General features: G+C 34.9%; 1 protein-coding gene across 4 annotated transcripts in view; it reads left to right on the plus strand.

Annotated features, from left to right (window-relative positions):
• The window catches only part of LOC145694570 (transcription elongation factor SPT6-like), a 102,118-nt gene that overhangs the window by 52,219 nt on the left and 32,234 nt on the right, over positions 1 to 17,665 (plus strand). For all 4 annotated transcript variants that reach the window (XM_081770907.1, XM_081770908.1, XM_081770905.1 and 1 more), the window contains exons 18-21: positions 349 to 561; positions 5,756 to 5,893; positions 9,841 to 10,008; positions 14,112 to 14,239. In XM_081770907.1, coding sequence (XP_081627033.1) covers positions 349 to 561; positions 5,756 to 5,893; positions 9,841 to 10,008; positions 14,112 to 14,239 — 647 coding nt within the window. The remainder of the gene's footprint in view (positions 1 to 348; positions 562 to 5,755; positions 5,894 to 9,840; positions 10,009 to 14,111; positions 14,240 to 17,665) is intronic.

The raw sequence follows: 17,665 nt of genomic DNA on the forward strand, positions 1-17,665 counted from the left end.
TGCAGCTGAATCATAATTCAATTTATTCAAAACTATTATGAATACCCTTTTTTAAAACTACTGGCTCAATCTATTTTTCTGTTCTGCTGAACAGTTTCTTAACTTAACGAAGAAACCAAAAAATGCTGGTTGGATGTAAAATTGTAGATAGTAATTTTCATTGATGGGCGAAAAGGTTGCGAATAATTGTGGTATTCGTAGTTATCTTTAATTTAAATCTGATTTTAACAAAATTTAGACTTGATTTTTAATTTAAATCCAACAAAGTCAAGAATAAATGCATATATGGAAAGTTTGTCGATACGTAGATTTGAAAATATTCATTTGCACGATGTGTTTCTTTCGTAGGAAGCTGATTTATTAGCTCTGAAGAATTTTATCACTACCAAGAAGCCGCATGTCATTTGTGTTGGTGGAGAATCACGAGAAGCAATGATGATAGCCTCGGATTTACGGGAAATTGTCAATCAGTTGGTGGAAGATGAACAGTTTCCACAGATTTCCGTCGAAATATGCGACAATGAATTGGCAAAAATATACGCCAATTCTATTAAGGGAGAGGTAAGTGATGATCATATTCATTGAATTTAAGTAGTCAATACTGATTAAAAGCATTTGGTAAAGAATAATTGTCTAGATACGAAAGAAAATCGAACAGGCTTTGTGTGTATTGATTTATTGTCAAATTATAATCCATAAACGAACAAAATACATATATACACAATTTTCTACGCACCTTTGTCTATTTTTCCTCATAACCACATCATGAGGTACTTGTCCCATCGTAGCCCAAGTTTCTGGATGCCCGCTACATACAAGGCGGTCAGCGGATCACCAAACCAACATCGAACAAAGTTCTGCGCGTCAGTGTTGTTCGTGAACCTCTCTCCTACCAGGAGCTTTTTCAATGGACCAAAATGGTAATATTTGGGAGCAAGGTCTAGACTATAAGGGAGATGCTACATAATCTCACATCTCACAAGAATGAAGTTTGGCGATTCTTTTGCACGCCACATGTGGTTTGGCGATGTCATGAAGGAAAACCATTTCGTCAACACCTTGATACCCTTCTAAGACCGAATACCTTGACACACTACTGTTGAGAAAGTAAGCAACAGTAGCGTTCTGTGTTGATGGTTTTACCTCTTTCCGAAAAATTCAGTAGGAGTGGTCCCCGACTTCCAGAAGACTAAGAATCAATTTACTGGTCAGTGGTATTGTTCGGAATTTATTCGTACTGGCGAGCCTGGATGTAGCTTCAGGATGTTCTACTGTTGTGACTAGGAAGTGTAATGCAGTATTCAAGTTTCGTTGTCAGTGACAGTTTTCACTCTCTTCGTCGTAACGCTGCAAATGGTTCAGAAACATGACCATTTGCTTGCTCTTGTTGACATCATTAAGAAGGATAGGAACCGACCGATGTGACATCTTGCGGTATCCCCACGATTCGTGGATAGTGTCATAAACACTTCCTTAGGAAATATCAATCTTCCTGGCAATGTACATGTCAATCCACTTTTACCAATCCGTCAACACGCTTAATGTTCGATGTCAGTGAGGAACGAGGGAAGTCGACCCGATCGCGAATTGTCCTGGACGATTTTTGTCCATTTTCAAACTCCTTGTGCCACCACTACACATTTCACAGTGCTAAACGCTTGTTCCCGTACAAAGGCTCCATTTCCCTGTGGATACCTGTACTTGCAAAAATGAATAACACTTCGCATTCATTCACTTCGCATTCATCTCATACAGCGTGGATGTCCCTAGCACTCCGGCCATCTTCCGCAGCTGCTAACCACCGTGCGGTGGAAGAAATCGGAAGTTATCGCTCGTATGTCTCGATTCTGTATAAAAAAAAATTCTATTTCTCTCTCGATTGAAAAAGAAAGTAGCAAGAATATTCCAATTTTTCCCTCATACTTTGTAAAAATTCACTGCTTTAAAACATAAAACATTGATTCTAAGAAAACTAAAGCATATGATTCTATGGAAACTTTCGTTTTTTAATTTGTTGTAAGTGTAGAATATTTGGAGAGTTGTATAATTTATTATATTAAAGATAATCTTCAGTTTTATTCTAAACTACAAGCTTATTGGAGAACGAAACACGATTCTTAAGAGTTTTCAAGAATTACACTTGTAGACAAGAGTGACTTAACATGGAATGCATGCAGGTTTAAAACACTAGTTCATTAACTACTAAACTAGAACTGTTGTATTTTTAAGTAATCTTATCCTGCAGTCATCTTCGTTGTATATAATCATGTCTTCTAACAGATGAGTGTTTAAATTCCTATATATACAATGTAATTAAGTCATTATAAAAAATATTTCATGGATAAACATAAATTAAATGGCATATACCAAGTCTTTTGCTTTTGTGATGGTTCTTATATATGAATGGCTAAAAGAAACATTGGAATTAGATTAAAGAAACACATTAGAGAGTCAAGGTTACTACAGAACAGGTTGCCTCTTAACCATGCTGAACGGTCATAGGCTGTCCCGGAATGACGTCATTTATAGACCCGTGAAGCGCGCAAAAAAATTGTCGCCTGCTTTTTTCCCACGTAAGAATAAGGAAGAGGATCTTCGCGTGAGAAGTCCTATACTGAATTAACGTTACATAGTAAAATCCTTTTTGTTACTTGCATGCAGAATCAAACTTAAGTGTCTGTAATTTACTACATAGAATAATGATCGAGAACAGAATTTATAATGATAATTGTGTTTTACGATAATATTCTATTGTTAGAAACCTTACCTCACTGGACAAGTTTCCTGAACTTTTTCTCACGTTTGTCCTGAGAGCTTCCTTCTCTTTTTAACAGAAACCTTAACACTTTTCTGTTTTGCCAAACTATTCAAAAACTTAATTCTGGCGTATGTTCTCATTCGCAGAAATGTAGTCACTATTTCAGAATTCACATTAGTATTACTCCCACAAATAATCCTCTTTAGACATTTCATGGTATCTTTTCCCCTACGCACTATTCTTTCATGGTAAAATGAAAACTGTTCTTGCATATCTTTTACACACGAAAGCACTCTTCAGTGGGTTGAGTGAGATGGCCATGAGACAAGCTTTGATCAGGGGTGTAGCCAGTAGGTTTATCTAGGAGGGGCCCGTCATTTTTGGGGCGGAGGACAGCTACAATTTACAAAGGGGAAAAAAAAAGTTAGTGATTTTGAGGCCTGAAAAAAACGGAAATTTTTCGTTTCCGTCCGGAAAACTAAAAATACCTTTTTTAAAGCTTTTGTTTTGCTTTTTCTCCATAAAAGTTATGTACCAAGTAGTTTTTATTATGCTTAAACAAGAACTACAGCTCCGGACCAAATGTTATGCATTTGCGCATAAGTATTATAATTTAAGCCCCTTTACACAGAACCTATTTATATAAGAGTGATTTTCTTTGAAATTTCACTTAATTTCTTTAAGATTTCCTGACAAAAATATTTATTTATTATTCTTGATCTTGACTAAGAAACATCATACAAATTCTCATATTAGCATAGATTAACAATTATTTTAAAATAGGCCTATTAAAATATTTTCATGCTTCATATTGGACATGATCCGCACAGGAGCACTAGATCAATCGATTGTAGCAAATGTGGCAGCAAGAGATACCATACTATTTTTCGATCGGTAAGGATCGGTAAATAATTTACCGTATTAATTATATGTACTTTGTTATTTTTAAATGAGTGAAGCAAGGTAATCTGACGATGGTGTTTTAAAAGTTTGGTCATTTCTTTGGTCCAGGAAATCATTTGGGGGGTCTGGCCCCGATGCCCCCCATGGCTACACCACTGTTTTGAATCCATGATGGTGAAGAATGATGAACGGGAACATTTTTACTGTACTGATTACTTAAATGAGGATGTGTTTTGTATTATTATTATTATTATTATTATTATTATTATTATTATTATTATTATTATTGCAAGCCAACTTGCTATATACTCCAGTCCATCTTCTTTAATTGCTGATTGTGTTTCAATGTAGCACACTTGACTTACGAACATCTTTGTCTTCGGTCATTCTCTTCAGCATTTCATCAGTACATATACCACCACATTTTTAAAGAAATTTGCTTAAAATAAATTCTTCATTTTCGACAGTATTTGTGTTTTTGTTAATTTCCAGTACGCCAGGATTATTGCCTAAAATAATCATTCTATTTAGTGCATTTAAAACTGTAAGATGATCATAGAGTTCTTACATGTCTTCAAAGCGTTTGGTCTACGGGTGACGTATTACGATCTTCACCGACTCCCTCCGAACGAAAACTGAAGTGTTTCGAGGCAACCTATTCTCTAGTAACCTTGTTAGAGAGTCCCTTGAGAATAAAGAGGCTGTCTCAGAGTTTTCAAAACACGTCCAAGCTAGAAAGCATACAGTTTTAAAGATAGAAGTTTTGCATGGGCCACTTCTAATATTGAAAGTAACGTATTTGAAGCTTATTATATAAGGGTTAAAGAAAAGAAACTTTGAGAAGGACTGGCATACGATCTTTACCAATTGCATTAATAAAAAACAAAATTTAAGTCCGTAAATACTTTATTATGCATTTTTTAGTTCATATCAAGAATTGAATTTGACCATAAATTGACAACAATGTTTAGTTTGTCAACAGTGTATATACAGGGAATTAAACATCCATCGGTTGGAAGTTATGATTATACTCAACGTAGAAGATTACAGAATAAGATTCCTGCAAAATGTAAAAAACAAAGTATTTGAGTTAGCTCAAGATAAGACAAAAAGTACAGACCACCAACCTGGGTGCAGAAACCCGTGATTTTGGGATTACAGGCTGCCGAAAACATGAAAAAATGAACTTTAAAGGTTCATAGCTCCAATACTATGATACCTGCCGTAGTCGGGTCAAGACTTCACTTAGGAACTAACATGTGTGCAATCCAAAAATATATGTATCAGAATCCTGCGATACTCACGCAACAATTTTTATAGAAAGAGTTTGGCTACGGGCGTATAATTTGAAGTACTTGCCAACTGCCTCTATAAAGATTGTTGCAGAAGCACCACAGGATATTTGGATAGGGCACATACTAGTTCCTAAGTGAAGTCTTGACTCGACTATACGGTAGGTCTCATAGTTTTGGAACTATGGGCCTTTAAAGTTTATTTTTTCATGTTTTCGGCAGTCGATAACTCCGAAAGGAAGCATTTGTGCACCTAGGTTGGTCTATACTTTTTGTCTTATCTTGGTGTTAGCAATCACTTCCCAAACGTTGTCGGTGTTGTTTTGAAACATCCTATAAAGACCTGCACAGATGAAAGTCGTAACCCTAAATCCTGACGAAAAGTGCCCACGGGAAGCGTTTGAAAGTAGGCAAAGAAATAAAAGAATATTCAGGTGAGTTTTAATTATTGTAAAATATTTGATAAAAACTATGATTTACCAAAGTAGTATTGACGTGAGGTGTTGGGATATGAGAATGTCGATTTTATTAAGAGTACAAGAAAATAATTGAAGTTCTCAGCGAATATATTATTTCTAAATTTAATTAATGTAGAAGAATTTCCATCATTCAAAACTTGCTTATTCTGCTATAAATAATCATTAAATAAGATGCTCACAAATGCGTACTAAATTATTGAAAATATATATATCGGATCGTTTGAGAAATTGACTTTGAGGAGACGTAAGAGTTACGAAAGTAGCAATATGTGACCTTACTTTTTGCAGTTGTGTTTCTTACCGTGTCTTTTGTAAATTTACAGAGTGATTTCAGAGATTATCCCCATCTTTTGAGACAAGCCATATCCATTGCTCGTAGAATGCAAGATCCGTTGATGGAATTCTCTCAGTTGTGTACGAGCGATGAGGAAATTATGTGTCTTCGTTATCATCCATTGCAGGTGAGTAATTTAGAAAACAAAATTCACGCAATTAATGAACTTAATATTCTAGATAATTCAATTTGAGATATAAAATTGAGTTAAGCGAAATTACATTGCCGTTTGCTGTTTAAATTTATAAAACAATCAATTCCTTGAACTCGTTTAACTTTATACGCCTTTTTCCCTTTTATCCAACTCAATGCTGGTTGCTTCATGATAATAGATACCTTTATTATAAGCTTTGTCTTCACTATAAGTATGCAAAATTTGGACTTGCATACTTATAGTTTTTATGGATCTCGAGTTAGAAGCACCAAAGAAAACGTAAACAATTGCTCTTCGTTCAGCTCAATAATTTGGTATAAATTTGTTTAATACATTCTTGTATTTATTGGTGTTCCCTCTTTCGTCGGGCATGGCTTTTTTTCTTTCTTTCCCGTATAATCAAACAGTTTTTACCTTTTCTAAGTATCCTGTGAAATTCAAGTTTGCAATATTTTACTGTCTGACTTCTGTCTGGGTGATCATGTAGAATATTTTTTTTTTTTTTGAATTTTTTGAACTTCAAAATCTTCCTTTTCTTCTGATCTACGGTAAAATAACTTCTCTCCTTTTAGTAGTAATAAATAATTTGTAAATCTGTAGGAGCGCTAAAAAGTAATGAAACTAAGCTGTGAAAAAATACTGAACTTCAACATTGGGCTGCCATTTTTATTTTTCAAGCTATCAGTTTGTGATGTCTAGAAGTTTTATGAAAGAAATGATCGTAGGGTGTTTTCCATTCGACTACGTACTATAGAAATTTTGATGCATTAGTGTTGTATAAGAAAATTCATCTTCTTACTGTCATTTATTATATTCACAGTCAGTTGTTTATCTAAGCTTCCTTTTTGCTGATTTAATTTGGGATTCTTTTTTTCTAATTAAGTACTGTAAGCTTCGAATATTATTCTGTCTATTAACGATGGAGTTTTATATAAAATGTGAATTTGTTTCATGGTATGCTTAGATTCTTCTAAATGTTTTAATGACCCCGAAAATGCGTGGTTATGATCTTTAGATTTGATTTTATTATAAAGTATTGTGTGAAAATGAAAACATAAGTTTTTTCATATATTCTCGCGTCTGCAGGAAATTATTAAGTTAGGGGAAGTTGTTATTTCAGGAATATAATTAAAGAAGTAGAAGATTAAATTGTTGCAACGGTCAAAAGGTACTGCAGATTAAATTATTTATTCGACTCTTTTGTAATAGTCGGTTATACTCATAGTGCACTGGATATCCCAGAAGTCTTGGTTCATCCTTTTATATCAGAAACAATTGGTACAAAACATTGAAACCCGCATCCCGTTAATTTGAGGGATTGATATTTTAAACTAGCCAGATTCCACTAATGTCATCAGAGGGGTTAGGTGGGTCACTCAAAATTTTAAATAGCAAAGTAATAGAGATCCTTATAAGTTTAGTGGAAACACGTCAGATATATGGGTTAGCAACGGACTTTTGGTGATGGTGTGTTAGAGTAAACTCTTAATTACGTGAGAAGCAGTAGAACATCAGTGTGTAGTGAACTGACCAGACGGTGATAGTGTCAAGTGGGCGACCTCTTTGATTCCCAAACAGGACAAATTGTTGGCTGTCGTTATGTGGTGCTATCGTGACGAAAGTAGCATATGATTTTAAGTGTGTAGCGAGGGACAGTGTCCAGGGTGATTACGGCCTACAGAACTCACGGCAAAACCACGTCGGCGAAGAGGAACAGTGGTCGGAAGAAAATAATCAGTGGACAGGTCCCGCCGAGCACTAAAGTGGATTGTCACTCAGAACCGGCATGCGAATGCGGTGCAAATGATGGAAGAACTCAAGCAACACCCTATGATGTGGTCGGGTGTCATTGTTTATCTTAAGCTCTCTCTGGCTAAGCGGTTAGCGTACGCGCCTTTGGGTTGGGTAACCCGGGTTCGGTTCCAGGCAGGAGCTCATGCGGTTTAGATCCCACGTTAAACTGTAGGTCCACGTCTCATATAGCTTCGCTGCTGAAGGGGACGCTAAACTAAACTAAAATCAAATCAAGGATTGTTTACCTTATTTCACCACGGGCTACGTTAATGCGTGGCGGTCGCCCAATGAAGCGTGTGATACGCAGTGAAATATGACGACAGCTCTAGGATGCAGTGGTCCGCAATATCCTTATTTTCAGTGGGGTCTGTGATCACGCTTACCGATCGCCTCACTGGCCGTGATCGTCACACTTTATATATACTGTATGCATCCTATAGTATATAAAGGATGGTGTTTCCGAGCAATGACACCATAGGTCAGGATGGTAAGACGCCAATTCACACAACTGTAGCTTTTGCGGCTTGTTTTGAGGATGTCACGTATTTTTTATGAACAACTTCCAGGTGGTGCGGAAATTTTCGTAGCATATGGTCCACTGACAAGACAAAGCTATATGGATAGTCGGGCAACTAAAACTGTCGGTAATCAAATTTACGTAGACAAGATTCCTGAAAGCCTTTAAATAAATGAAAAAGACTTATATCAAAGTTTCCACACACACGCAAAATTTCGGAATGCAGATCGAGTTGAAATGCATTGAAAAGCAGAATTTAAAATTGGTATTATGACCAGCATCGGGATGAAGTTGAACACTTCCCTTAGCCCGCCCAATACTCAGACGTAAATGTAATTGAACAAATGTATAGTGGAACTACGAACTAAACCAACTTTTCTTAGCAGTATAACTATCAGAAGGGCATTAGCGGCCATTCGGGGACCTAATGAGTCGAATGCTGTTGTTGTTACAAAAGGTTTGTCATTTGCCAATGTCATCAGGAGACACAGGGAAGACCGACATGTTATTCCTTTAAACAGTATCATTCGCAGATATTGACTCTCAGAGAAAAAAAAGTTGGTTTTGTTTATGTGCAGACTATTGTTCGGTTTGAAGGTAGAATCCAGTTCATATTTGCGCCCCCATCCTTTCTCCCGGAACTGAGTTACGCATTGCATGCGGAATGGTGCAATATTTTACATGCTATCTTTCATAACCTCTGTGACTCCGTTGCACGTCTCATCAGAGCTGCTCTGATGGTGAAACGCGATCCAACGCTGTATTAGTGTGTTACGTTACTCTATTTTGAGTGTTTCCATTAAATTGATAAATATCTGTATATCATTAAATGTATGCAAGAAAAACAATGGTCCCAGTATGGGTATAAAACCTCTATCCATAATAGGAGCAGACAAATTTCAGAAATTGGTCTACAGTATGAGTTCTGTCTCAAACTTTTCTGACAAAATTAAAATGAAAAACAATTTCGAAACTCGTTCTCCATTAAGTTAAATCAAAGTGATATTTTGAGTTAATACGAACAGACAGGAGCGTTAGCAAATTGCATTAACCGTGAGACAACTAAAGAAGTTAGTGAAATAGGTCAAGTAATACAGTGAAACCCTTCTAAATTGGATATTAAAATTGCTAGAGCGGATAATTCATTCATCAAAACAAAAACATTATCTTATGGCTAGTTTTTGCAAGCGTTTCAGTTTGGTGGTGGTGATTTTCCAATCCCGACACAATATTGATCATGAAAATGTTTGGGGATTTTCTGAAGTAATTCGAATGACACAGCTAGTATTTATAAATATTTGATTTCATTAATTTTTTTTCAGTACACAAAATGAAATTTCGCTACTAAGTAAAGAGAGGTTAATCGTTTATAAACCCATCAGTTAGTAATTAAGAGGAGATTGTGACCTTGACGTTATGTAAATGTTTTTATTTATTTTTAGTATCCATAATAGAATTGCAGTTTTTTTTTTTCATTTGTTTATAAACTTGTATTGAATTTTTTAAAATTATTCTGTTAATATATTGTGATCTATTGAAGTATATAGCATGTTTTGAAAATTTGTTAAAAATAATAATATATATATATATATTTACTTTTCTCTTGCAGGAGCAATTACCAAAAGATGAACTGCTGGACGCATTGTATCTGGAATTTGTGAATAGAACTAATGAAGTTGGTGTGGATATTAACATGGCTGTGCAACAACAGTATGCATCTAATCTTGTACAATTTGTGTGTGGATTGGGACCTAGGAAAGGCCAAGCATTATTGAAGGTATAATATACATACGTAATTATACTATTACGGGTAAAAGAAAGAAAAACACTGATGGTTTGTTACGCTTCCGTTTAGCCGAAAGAGCAGTATCTATTTTCTTAGTTTGATTCCTGGTGAATAGATACAATCTTTCAGTGTTAATCCAACATCTTAATGCAATTGAGCAGTTACTAAAATTAAAAGGTAACAAACTCTGATCCAGGTAGCAGAAAATAATGACAGTAATGGGAGCCGACATATTGACCAAGCATAACACCCGACCATGGTATTTTATGAGCTGTAACGCAAGATAGTTGTATTAAGTACTGATCAACTACGCACTGTGTTAGATTTATACTATTATTATGGATCGCGGTAGGCATATTTCTAAATAATAGTTAAACGGGTTCTTTGAAACATCTTAAGAATCATTATTGTGCAATGATCAATTTTGATGATGTGGTTGTCAATTTGATGGCTCGGAATTGTTATGAAACATTTTTTCCCTATTTTTTTTTCTGTAACATATATTTCACTCGAAATACATCGGGAAAAGTTGAGCACTAAACAATTATATACTACAATTATTTAAGTAGTTTTGCAGCAGGACCGTTTTTCACTATAAATTTCACTGTTGAATTACTGACAATTCATCACTCAGTTAAAAGGTCGGTATTTTGGTCTTCGAATTGGAACATTAGTGTTATAGATGCATTTTTTTTTTTTTTAACTTACTTAGTAGTAAAGTTTGATAGATTGGATTTTAAGTATCCCTGTGATTCTCATTGTACAGTTAAAAAAAAAAAAAAAAAAAAGTTTAAAGTAGCAGTTAAATAGGAGCGAGAGTGAATATAGCTATAAAGAACCCATCAGGAGGTGGTCCCTAAAGTTTCATACTACGTGCAGAGGGAATATGCAGCCCCTACTTTGGTGCTAGTGTTATCAACATAGCTCAATACGTTTTACACCATTAAGAAAATTGCCATCATAGATACACCAAAAAAGCCTTGCCACAGTGACACCGGTGTGAGCTGTCAGCAACCTCTTGGTGGCTCCTTTGTAGTATGTATTAAGGTGGATCACTAGGTGTTCTTGGTGCTATGCTAAACGCTGCTTGAATAGTGCCACATTGCCACATAGTGTTGAATGTGTACTGATGTCAGATAATAAAACAAGTAATGATGGAATTCTGCTTGGATACTTATTGGAGAGATTAGTTTTCGACTCTTACCACAATTCACAGCTAAGTTCTGCTTCTCGAACTGCAACGCTCGAATCCAGGAATTTTCTTATTGTGACTACCACAGTAAATGTACAAATTTGGCAACACGCATTATGGCGTCCTGCGCAATTTTCTTCTCAAAATCTATTTCCTTACGCGTAAATTAAAATTTAAATAAAATGTGGAACATTACACGAAAAACGGTCAAACAATTTATCTATTTCATAATAAGATCGTTACTTTAATGTACTTTACATATACAAATAAACATTTCATAGAACTGAGTACTTCTAGTAAGATCTAAGAACAAGTGTCATCTTGTATGATCATTGCAAAACGAATCGAATATTTTCTTTTATTTGTTATCTTTTTCGTAGCTGAAACATAACTCTATCTTATAGTACAATGTTTATAATTTGTAGCGTTTCATTGCGCAGTAATTAAGGAAATGAGCATTGACTTCCGGGTGGTGATCCACCTTAAGAGCTTCGATTTAACCCGAGAAAGCCCACGCAAATTTTATCCTTAAAAGGCCCAGGGGGTGCCTCTGAGGCTCCCTGCTGCATATACAAGCTATCTGAAGTAACCGCGACCATTTGTATTTTCCGTCATTAATAGGAAAGGCTAGTCACTACTTTGCTATGAAATCATTTGTCAATGGTAATAAACAATGAACAGTATCAAATGATCAGAAAAGTACATACTTCAATAGAAGCCTCAGTGGCACCCCTTGGGCCTTTACGTTAGTATAAAAACGCTATTTTTTCTGAGGTAAAGTAAAAAAAAAATGCTTAGGAAACGCAATCAGAGGGTATATTTCAAAGAGATAAAAGAATTCTAGAGCACAGGACACGGGACGAAATATCTATTAAGAATAATGGCCTTAAAAATTGACCAGGGTGCCTCCGAGGCACCCCTTGGGCCTTTACGTCAATATAAAAAATAACCTTTTTTTTCTGAAGTAAAATAAGAAAACGTATGAACAACTCAATCAGGGGGCATATTCCAAAGAGATAGGAGAATTCTAGAGCGGAAGACACGCGACGAAACATATATTAAGAATAATTGCATTAAACGTGGACCAGGGTGCCTCGGAGGCACCCCATGGGCTTTCTCGAGTTAATATCGGGCATTATATACTTTTCATTATGTATCTCGGCTGTTTGAAGTATAGATATTCAGTCTTTTACGCACAAGATATCGTTAGTGTCACATATGTAAAGTACATGAGTACAGCGCGTCAGGTCTAACGTCATTTGAAAGGTGACAGTTCAGCTAAAGATGTGCAAAAAGTGTTGAAATTATTATAACCAGACATAAGGTATTGTAAGATTTGTGAAGATGGAATTTTCTGCAAAATTACTCCAATTGTAGAATTTTGTTTCGATAAAAGCATAAATGCTGCGCAGGCCCGTGAAAAAAAAAGAAAGAAAAAAAAAGTGCTGTTTAGCAATATGTGATATCAAAAGCAACAGTCAAAAGATGGTTCAGTCACTTTTGTTGTGGAAATGTCGAGGTCCAAGATGCTTCTCGCAGTGCGCGACCTATCACAAAGAAGTTAACGATATTCTGGCAAAGGTCAAAACAAGATAGGCTTGTAAGCACCCATGACGTCTCTAATGATCTAAACATCCACCACCAGACAAGTTAAACAATTTGAGGAAAGCTGGCTACGGAAAAAAGCTCGACGTTAGAGTACCAAATGATCTGACTCAAAAACATTTATTCGATCCATTTCTAATTGTTAATCTCTACTGAAACGTAACGAACACGAACCATTTAGGAAGAGATTGCTCACGAAGAATGAAAAGTGGATAACCTGCAACAATAATGTGCGGAAAGGATAATGGTTGAAGCCAAATCAACTTCCACAGTCTGGCAAAGCCCACATTGACACCTAGGAAGGTTGAGCTATGGGTTTGGTGGAATTGGAAGGGGCGTCGTGCATCACGAGCTGCTGCTGCTGGGCAGAACATATACTGTCGACGATTAGCGCGAGTACATCTATCAATTCAAATAGAAACGCTCAGAACTTGTGATCAGATTGTATACCACACTGACAACGTCAGACCGTATACATCTTTAACGACCTGTCATACATCTTTAGAAGTTGCGAGAATTTGACTGGGAGATTTTAAGGCCTTCATAATATACCCTGGACTTGACACAGTTAAACTATTTTTTGTTTCGGTCTCTGCAAAACTCTCTGAATGGTATTTAGTTAGTTTCAAAAGGGGTCTGTAAAAACACGTGTCACATTTTTTTGACGAGAAATTTACGTAACGACGGGATTATGAGGGGGGGGGGGGGAGGGAAGCAGAAGTTCTTCGAACAAATGGTGTGTGTATACACCTGTATATATTTTCATAATACTATTTTCAAATCACAATAGATGTATTCTCGATTTTGACCTCCAAAGACTCAATACTTTGTAGACAACGACAACGTGATAAAATGTAAACAACAGATACGTTAGTGCTACCGTACCAATGGAAATTTTATGGACATATTGAAGTTGTACTATATTAGATTACTAATCCAAAACACCATAAGGAAATCGATTATTAATATAATAAATTAAACTCCAATGTGCTCATGAAATTTCCATCGGTTCAGCAGCATTAACCTGTCCTTTACATTTAACTATTCTGCCATATTAAAAATAAATAAATAAATAAATAATCGTTGAGCCGGGATATGTAATGATAAGTGTTAAAATCGAAACATTTAATCCATATTAGTTGTATCCACTTCTGCTCTCTTAAGGTAATACTTTGTTGCACTCTTAGAGTAATTTGTCTAGTGTACAGCGTTATTTTGTTACCATATTGTATATAATATTCCTTATTGGAATATCATGTACAGTATTTATTTTAACATGATTGATTTCTCCCGGCAGGTACTGAAACAAACAAATCAAAGACTAGAGAATAGAACTCAGTTGGTAACTGCTTGTCATATGGGTCCAAAAGTTTTCATCAATTGTGCAGGATTCATCAAAATAGACACAAATTCTCTCGGAGACAGGTACAGTATTATGTATCATATATTACGTTATGGTAATTCGTTACTAGTTATCAGTAAGAGAACGATTAGTAATTATTAAACAACATAGAAAGGAGAGAAAGGTACTTAACATTGTTGGAAAACAGTTGTGATTGTTACCTTTCATTCTGTTTCTCCCATTTCAATCGTGATCTTTCTTTGTTGTGTTCAGCTGCTTGTTATCAGATGAATGATTGTCTGTCTTAATATTAATTTGGAAGAAATTAATTTGGAAAAGAATAAAGAAAAATTAGTTAACATACACGTAAGCCAAATTCTTTCAGCACTTACAAATTATCGACACGAGCCGTATTTTTAGTCCTTATTATTAGAGAATGCTTTGCAATGCCATAATTTTTGGAGTAATAAGATAATAGTCAGTATATTTCACATTCATTACTTGATCTTTGTATGCCTTTATAAGTCAAAGAAGTGTCACAGAGTGAAGTAGTTTTCGCTGATTCATAGAGTACCTAGTTTGGTCCTAGCACAGAAAAGTTTTGAAGGGATGTCATTATATCCTCCCCCTTCCCCACATACACACATTTCTGTTCTTTATTGCTACTGGCAAATTTCCAATTCTTCCATTATTATACGTTTCCTACGCATGACTACAGGGTGCTTAAAAAATTATTCCATTTTCATAAATCAAACAAACAAGTATATTAATATATCAAATAAGTATATTGAAAATTGTAAGTAGATAACTAATCAATGAAAATAAGTAGTTACGTTCATGGAAACAAATTGAGGAGTAAATTTAGATAAGGGCGTAACTAGCAATTCTTCAACTTTTCAGGAGAGCAGAAAAACAAACGCCCTTATCCAATTAACCAACGTATTCACACACTACTTTTGGAGACGGGCGTTCGCTGGGGAGCAAAGATATTACCTAAACACCACCTAGACACATACGGACATACTCAAACTTGCAGAGCCAGAGGCAACCGTAGACAAAAGTAATATAAACACAGAATCCTTTTAGATCCTATTTATTGATGATGATAGAGAAGATGAAGACCAGATAAGCAGTTATGTAAAGAAAGAGCATGTTCCAAACTCATCTGAAGATTCCAGATTTATTGAAACTAAACCAAATTAATAACGTTATTAATAACGTGTTAATAACGTATTTCACAAATTTTGTTGACTATGTAAAAACAATCAAATTGAAATAAATTTAAATAACGAACTATTTTACGTGAAAACATATACAGCGAAATCTTTTTAATTCAGAGTCGAATGGGACACGAAAATGTTAAGAATTATCGAACAGTATGCTTTATTAAATAACCTAAAAGTAAGCGAGCGAGCGAGAAACTATTGTACTATATGAAAAAAAAAAAAGAAAAAAGAAAAAAAGTAGACTACCTTTAAAGGAGCATGTTTTTCGCGTGATAGAATGCTGCAAACAAACTACATTAATCATGCATAAATTAAGTCACATGTACCATGGAAAACACAATTAACATACAATATCATATATACTAGAAACAACCTTAATTTGTCCTAACAGAAGATGGCGATTTTCGTTTGGTGTGATTTGATTATTTTTACAGGGTCAACAAAGTATTAAGTTAAATTTATTGCGTGAAGTACATTATTAGTAACATTTAGTTGACATTTAATTGGTCTTTTAAATTTTCAACCCTTTTGGAAGCTTCAGATGAAGTTGTTACTCACTGTTTCTTTACTTCACCATCGATTTCGCCTTTTAAATCATCAGATTATGTTTTGTTTCACTCTTCCCTGGGGCTGCCTCGAATAACTGAAAACCAGTTGAAACTTCATTCTTCTGTTTACAATCTGTGCAACACTGAAAATCCTTGTACTGTATAACTTTGATTTATCCAAACAAGAGATTTCAAAATACGCATTACCCACCTATTTAGCATTGTTTTCAATGCAGTTCTCAAGGAGAATAAGCTTCTATTCGAATTCTAACGAAACTCCGCTGTGATTAAGGTTGTTCAGGGTGTCTATCGGTCACGAATGTCACGAAAAAGTCACGAAATCAGAAAACGGTCACGAAATTTAGCTTTTGGGTCACGATTTTTTTAAACTGTGCAAATGTAAGTACAGATTGGAAAATTTTGTTCTATAAACCGTCAAAATTCACCACCAAAAATGTCTATGGTCGGCTGTAGACGCTACCAAATCACAAGCAAAATACGTTTCTATCGCATGGATGAAAATTCGGCCTAATTCGCACCCAAATTTGGTCTTGAAAATGTTAGGAAATTTTATGATTTGGTAAAGAAAAGGTCACGAAAAAGTCACGAAATTTCATTTTGGAATTTCAGTAGATATCCTGTTGTTAATTGTGAGTATGGTTTTGTGTGTTGATTTAGTGTATATGATATCATACTTAATTGTATTTTCGTGGCTCGTGTGACAATTTATATGCGAGTAAACGTCGTTTGTTTGTTTCCGGATTTGTATTACGCAAATAATAATTGCTTTAAAGATAAAGTCTACTTTTATAGTTATTGTTTTTCTTGTAAGTATAGTACTTTAGTTCACTTAATTTTAGGTAGTAAGACTATTCATGGCTTTGGATTAATTGTTTTAACAAAAGAGACACTGACCAAAGCTTAATACTTTACTTTATTTTAAATTATAATTTGTTACTGTTTCGGATATCTAGCATATCCTTCTTCAGACAGACAGGATTGGATAAAGAAGGTAGGAAGAGATAAACTGATGAACTGGACAGGGGGCTTACCAATTAATGAATCATGGCAAGGAAGTTTGAATAACATAGAGAAAATAAATAAAAAAAAATAAATAAATAAAAAGCCCTTATAAGAACCAAAAATAAAGGAAGTGATTAATTGGAAAGTGAACACGAAGACTTATAGGATGGGCTGAAGGCCTCGGTAAATAAGAAAAATAAATAAATAAATAGATAAAAATAAAAAAGTACAACAATGACTCTATATATGACTGTTCAAAGAATTTAAAAAAAAATTTATAACAATGAATATGTATACGACGGTTAAAGAATTTAAACTCTGTTATAACAACATTTATATATATGTCTGTATTTTCATTAATTTCGATCGTGTCTGAAGAAGGATATGCTAGATATCCGAAACAGTAACAAATTATAATTTAAAATAAAGTAAAGTATTAAGCTTTGGTCAGTGTCTCTTTTGTTAAAATAATTTTAGGTATTTAAAAATGCATTTGTTTCTTTTTAATTTTGAATTTTGAATAATTCGAACTTCTTTCGTGTCCCCGAGAACTCCGAATTTAAAAAGCTTCTTTAAAGTAAACGTGATTTGTAATAAAATCAAAGCTTTGCCGCGAAATAGACATAAAATTTATTGCAGTTGGGAAGTTCGTATCCACAGAAACAAAACTCCGCAATAAATCGTACCATGAAGAATTCCAATCTAGTCAGAT

This window comes from Thermobia domestica, chromosome 9, assembly GCF_964235325.1.
Source record: "Thermobia domestica chromosome 9, izTheDome1.hap1.1, whole genome shotgun sequence".
NCBI classification, from domain to species: Eukaryota; Metazoa; Arthropoda; class Insecta; order Zygentoma; family Lepismatidae; genus Thermobia; species Thermobia domestica.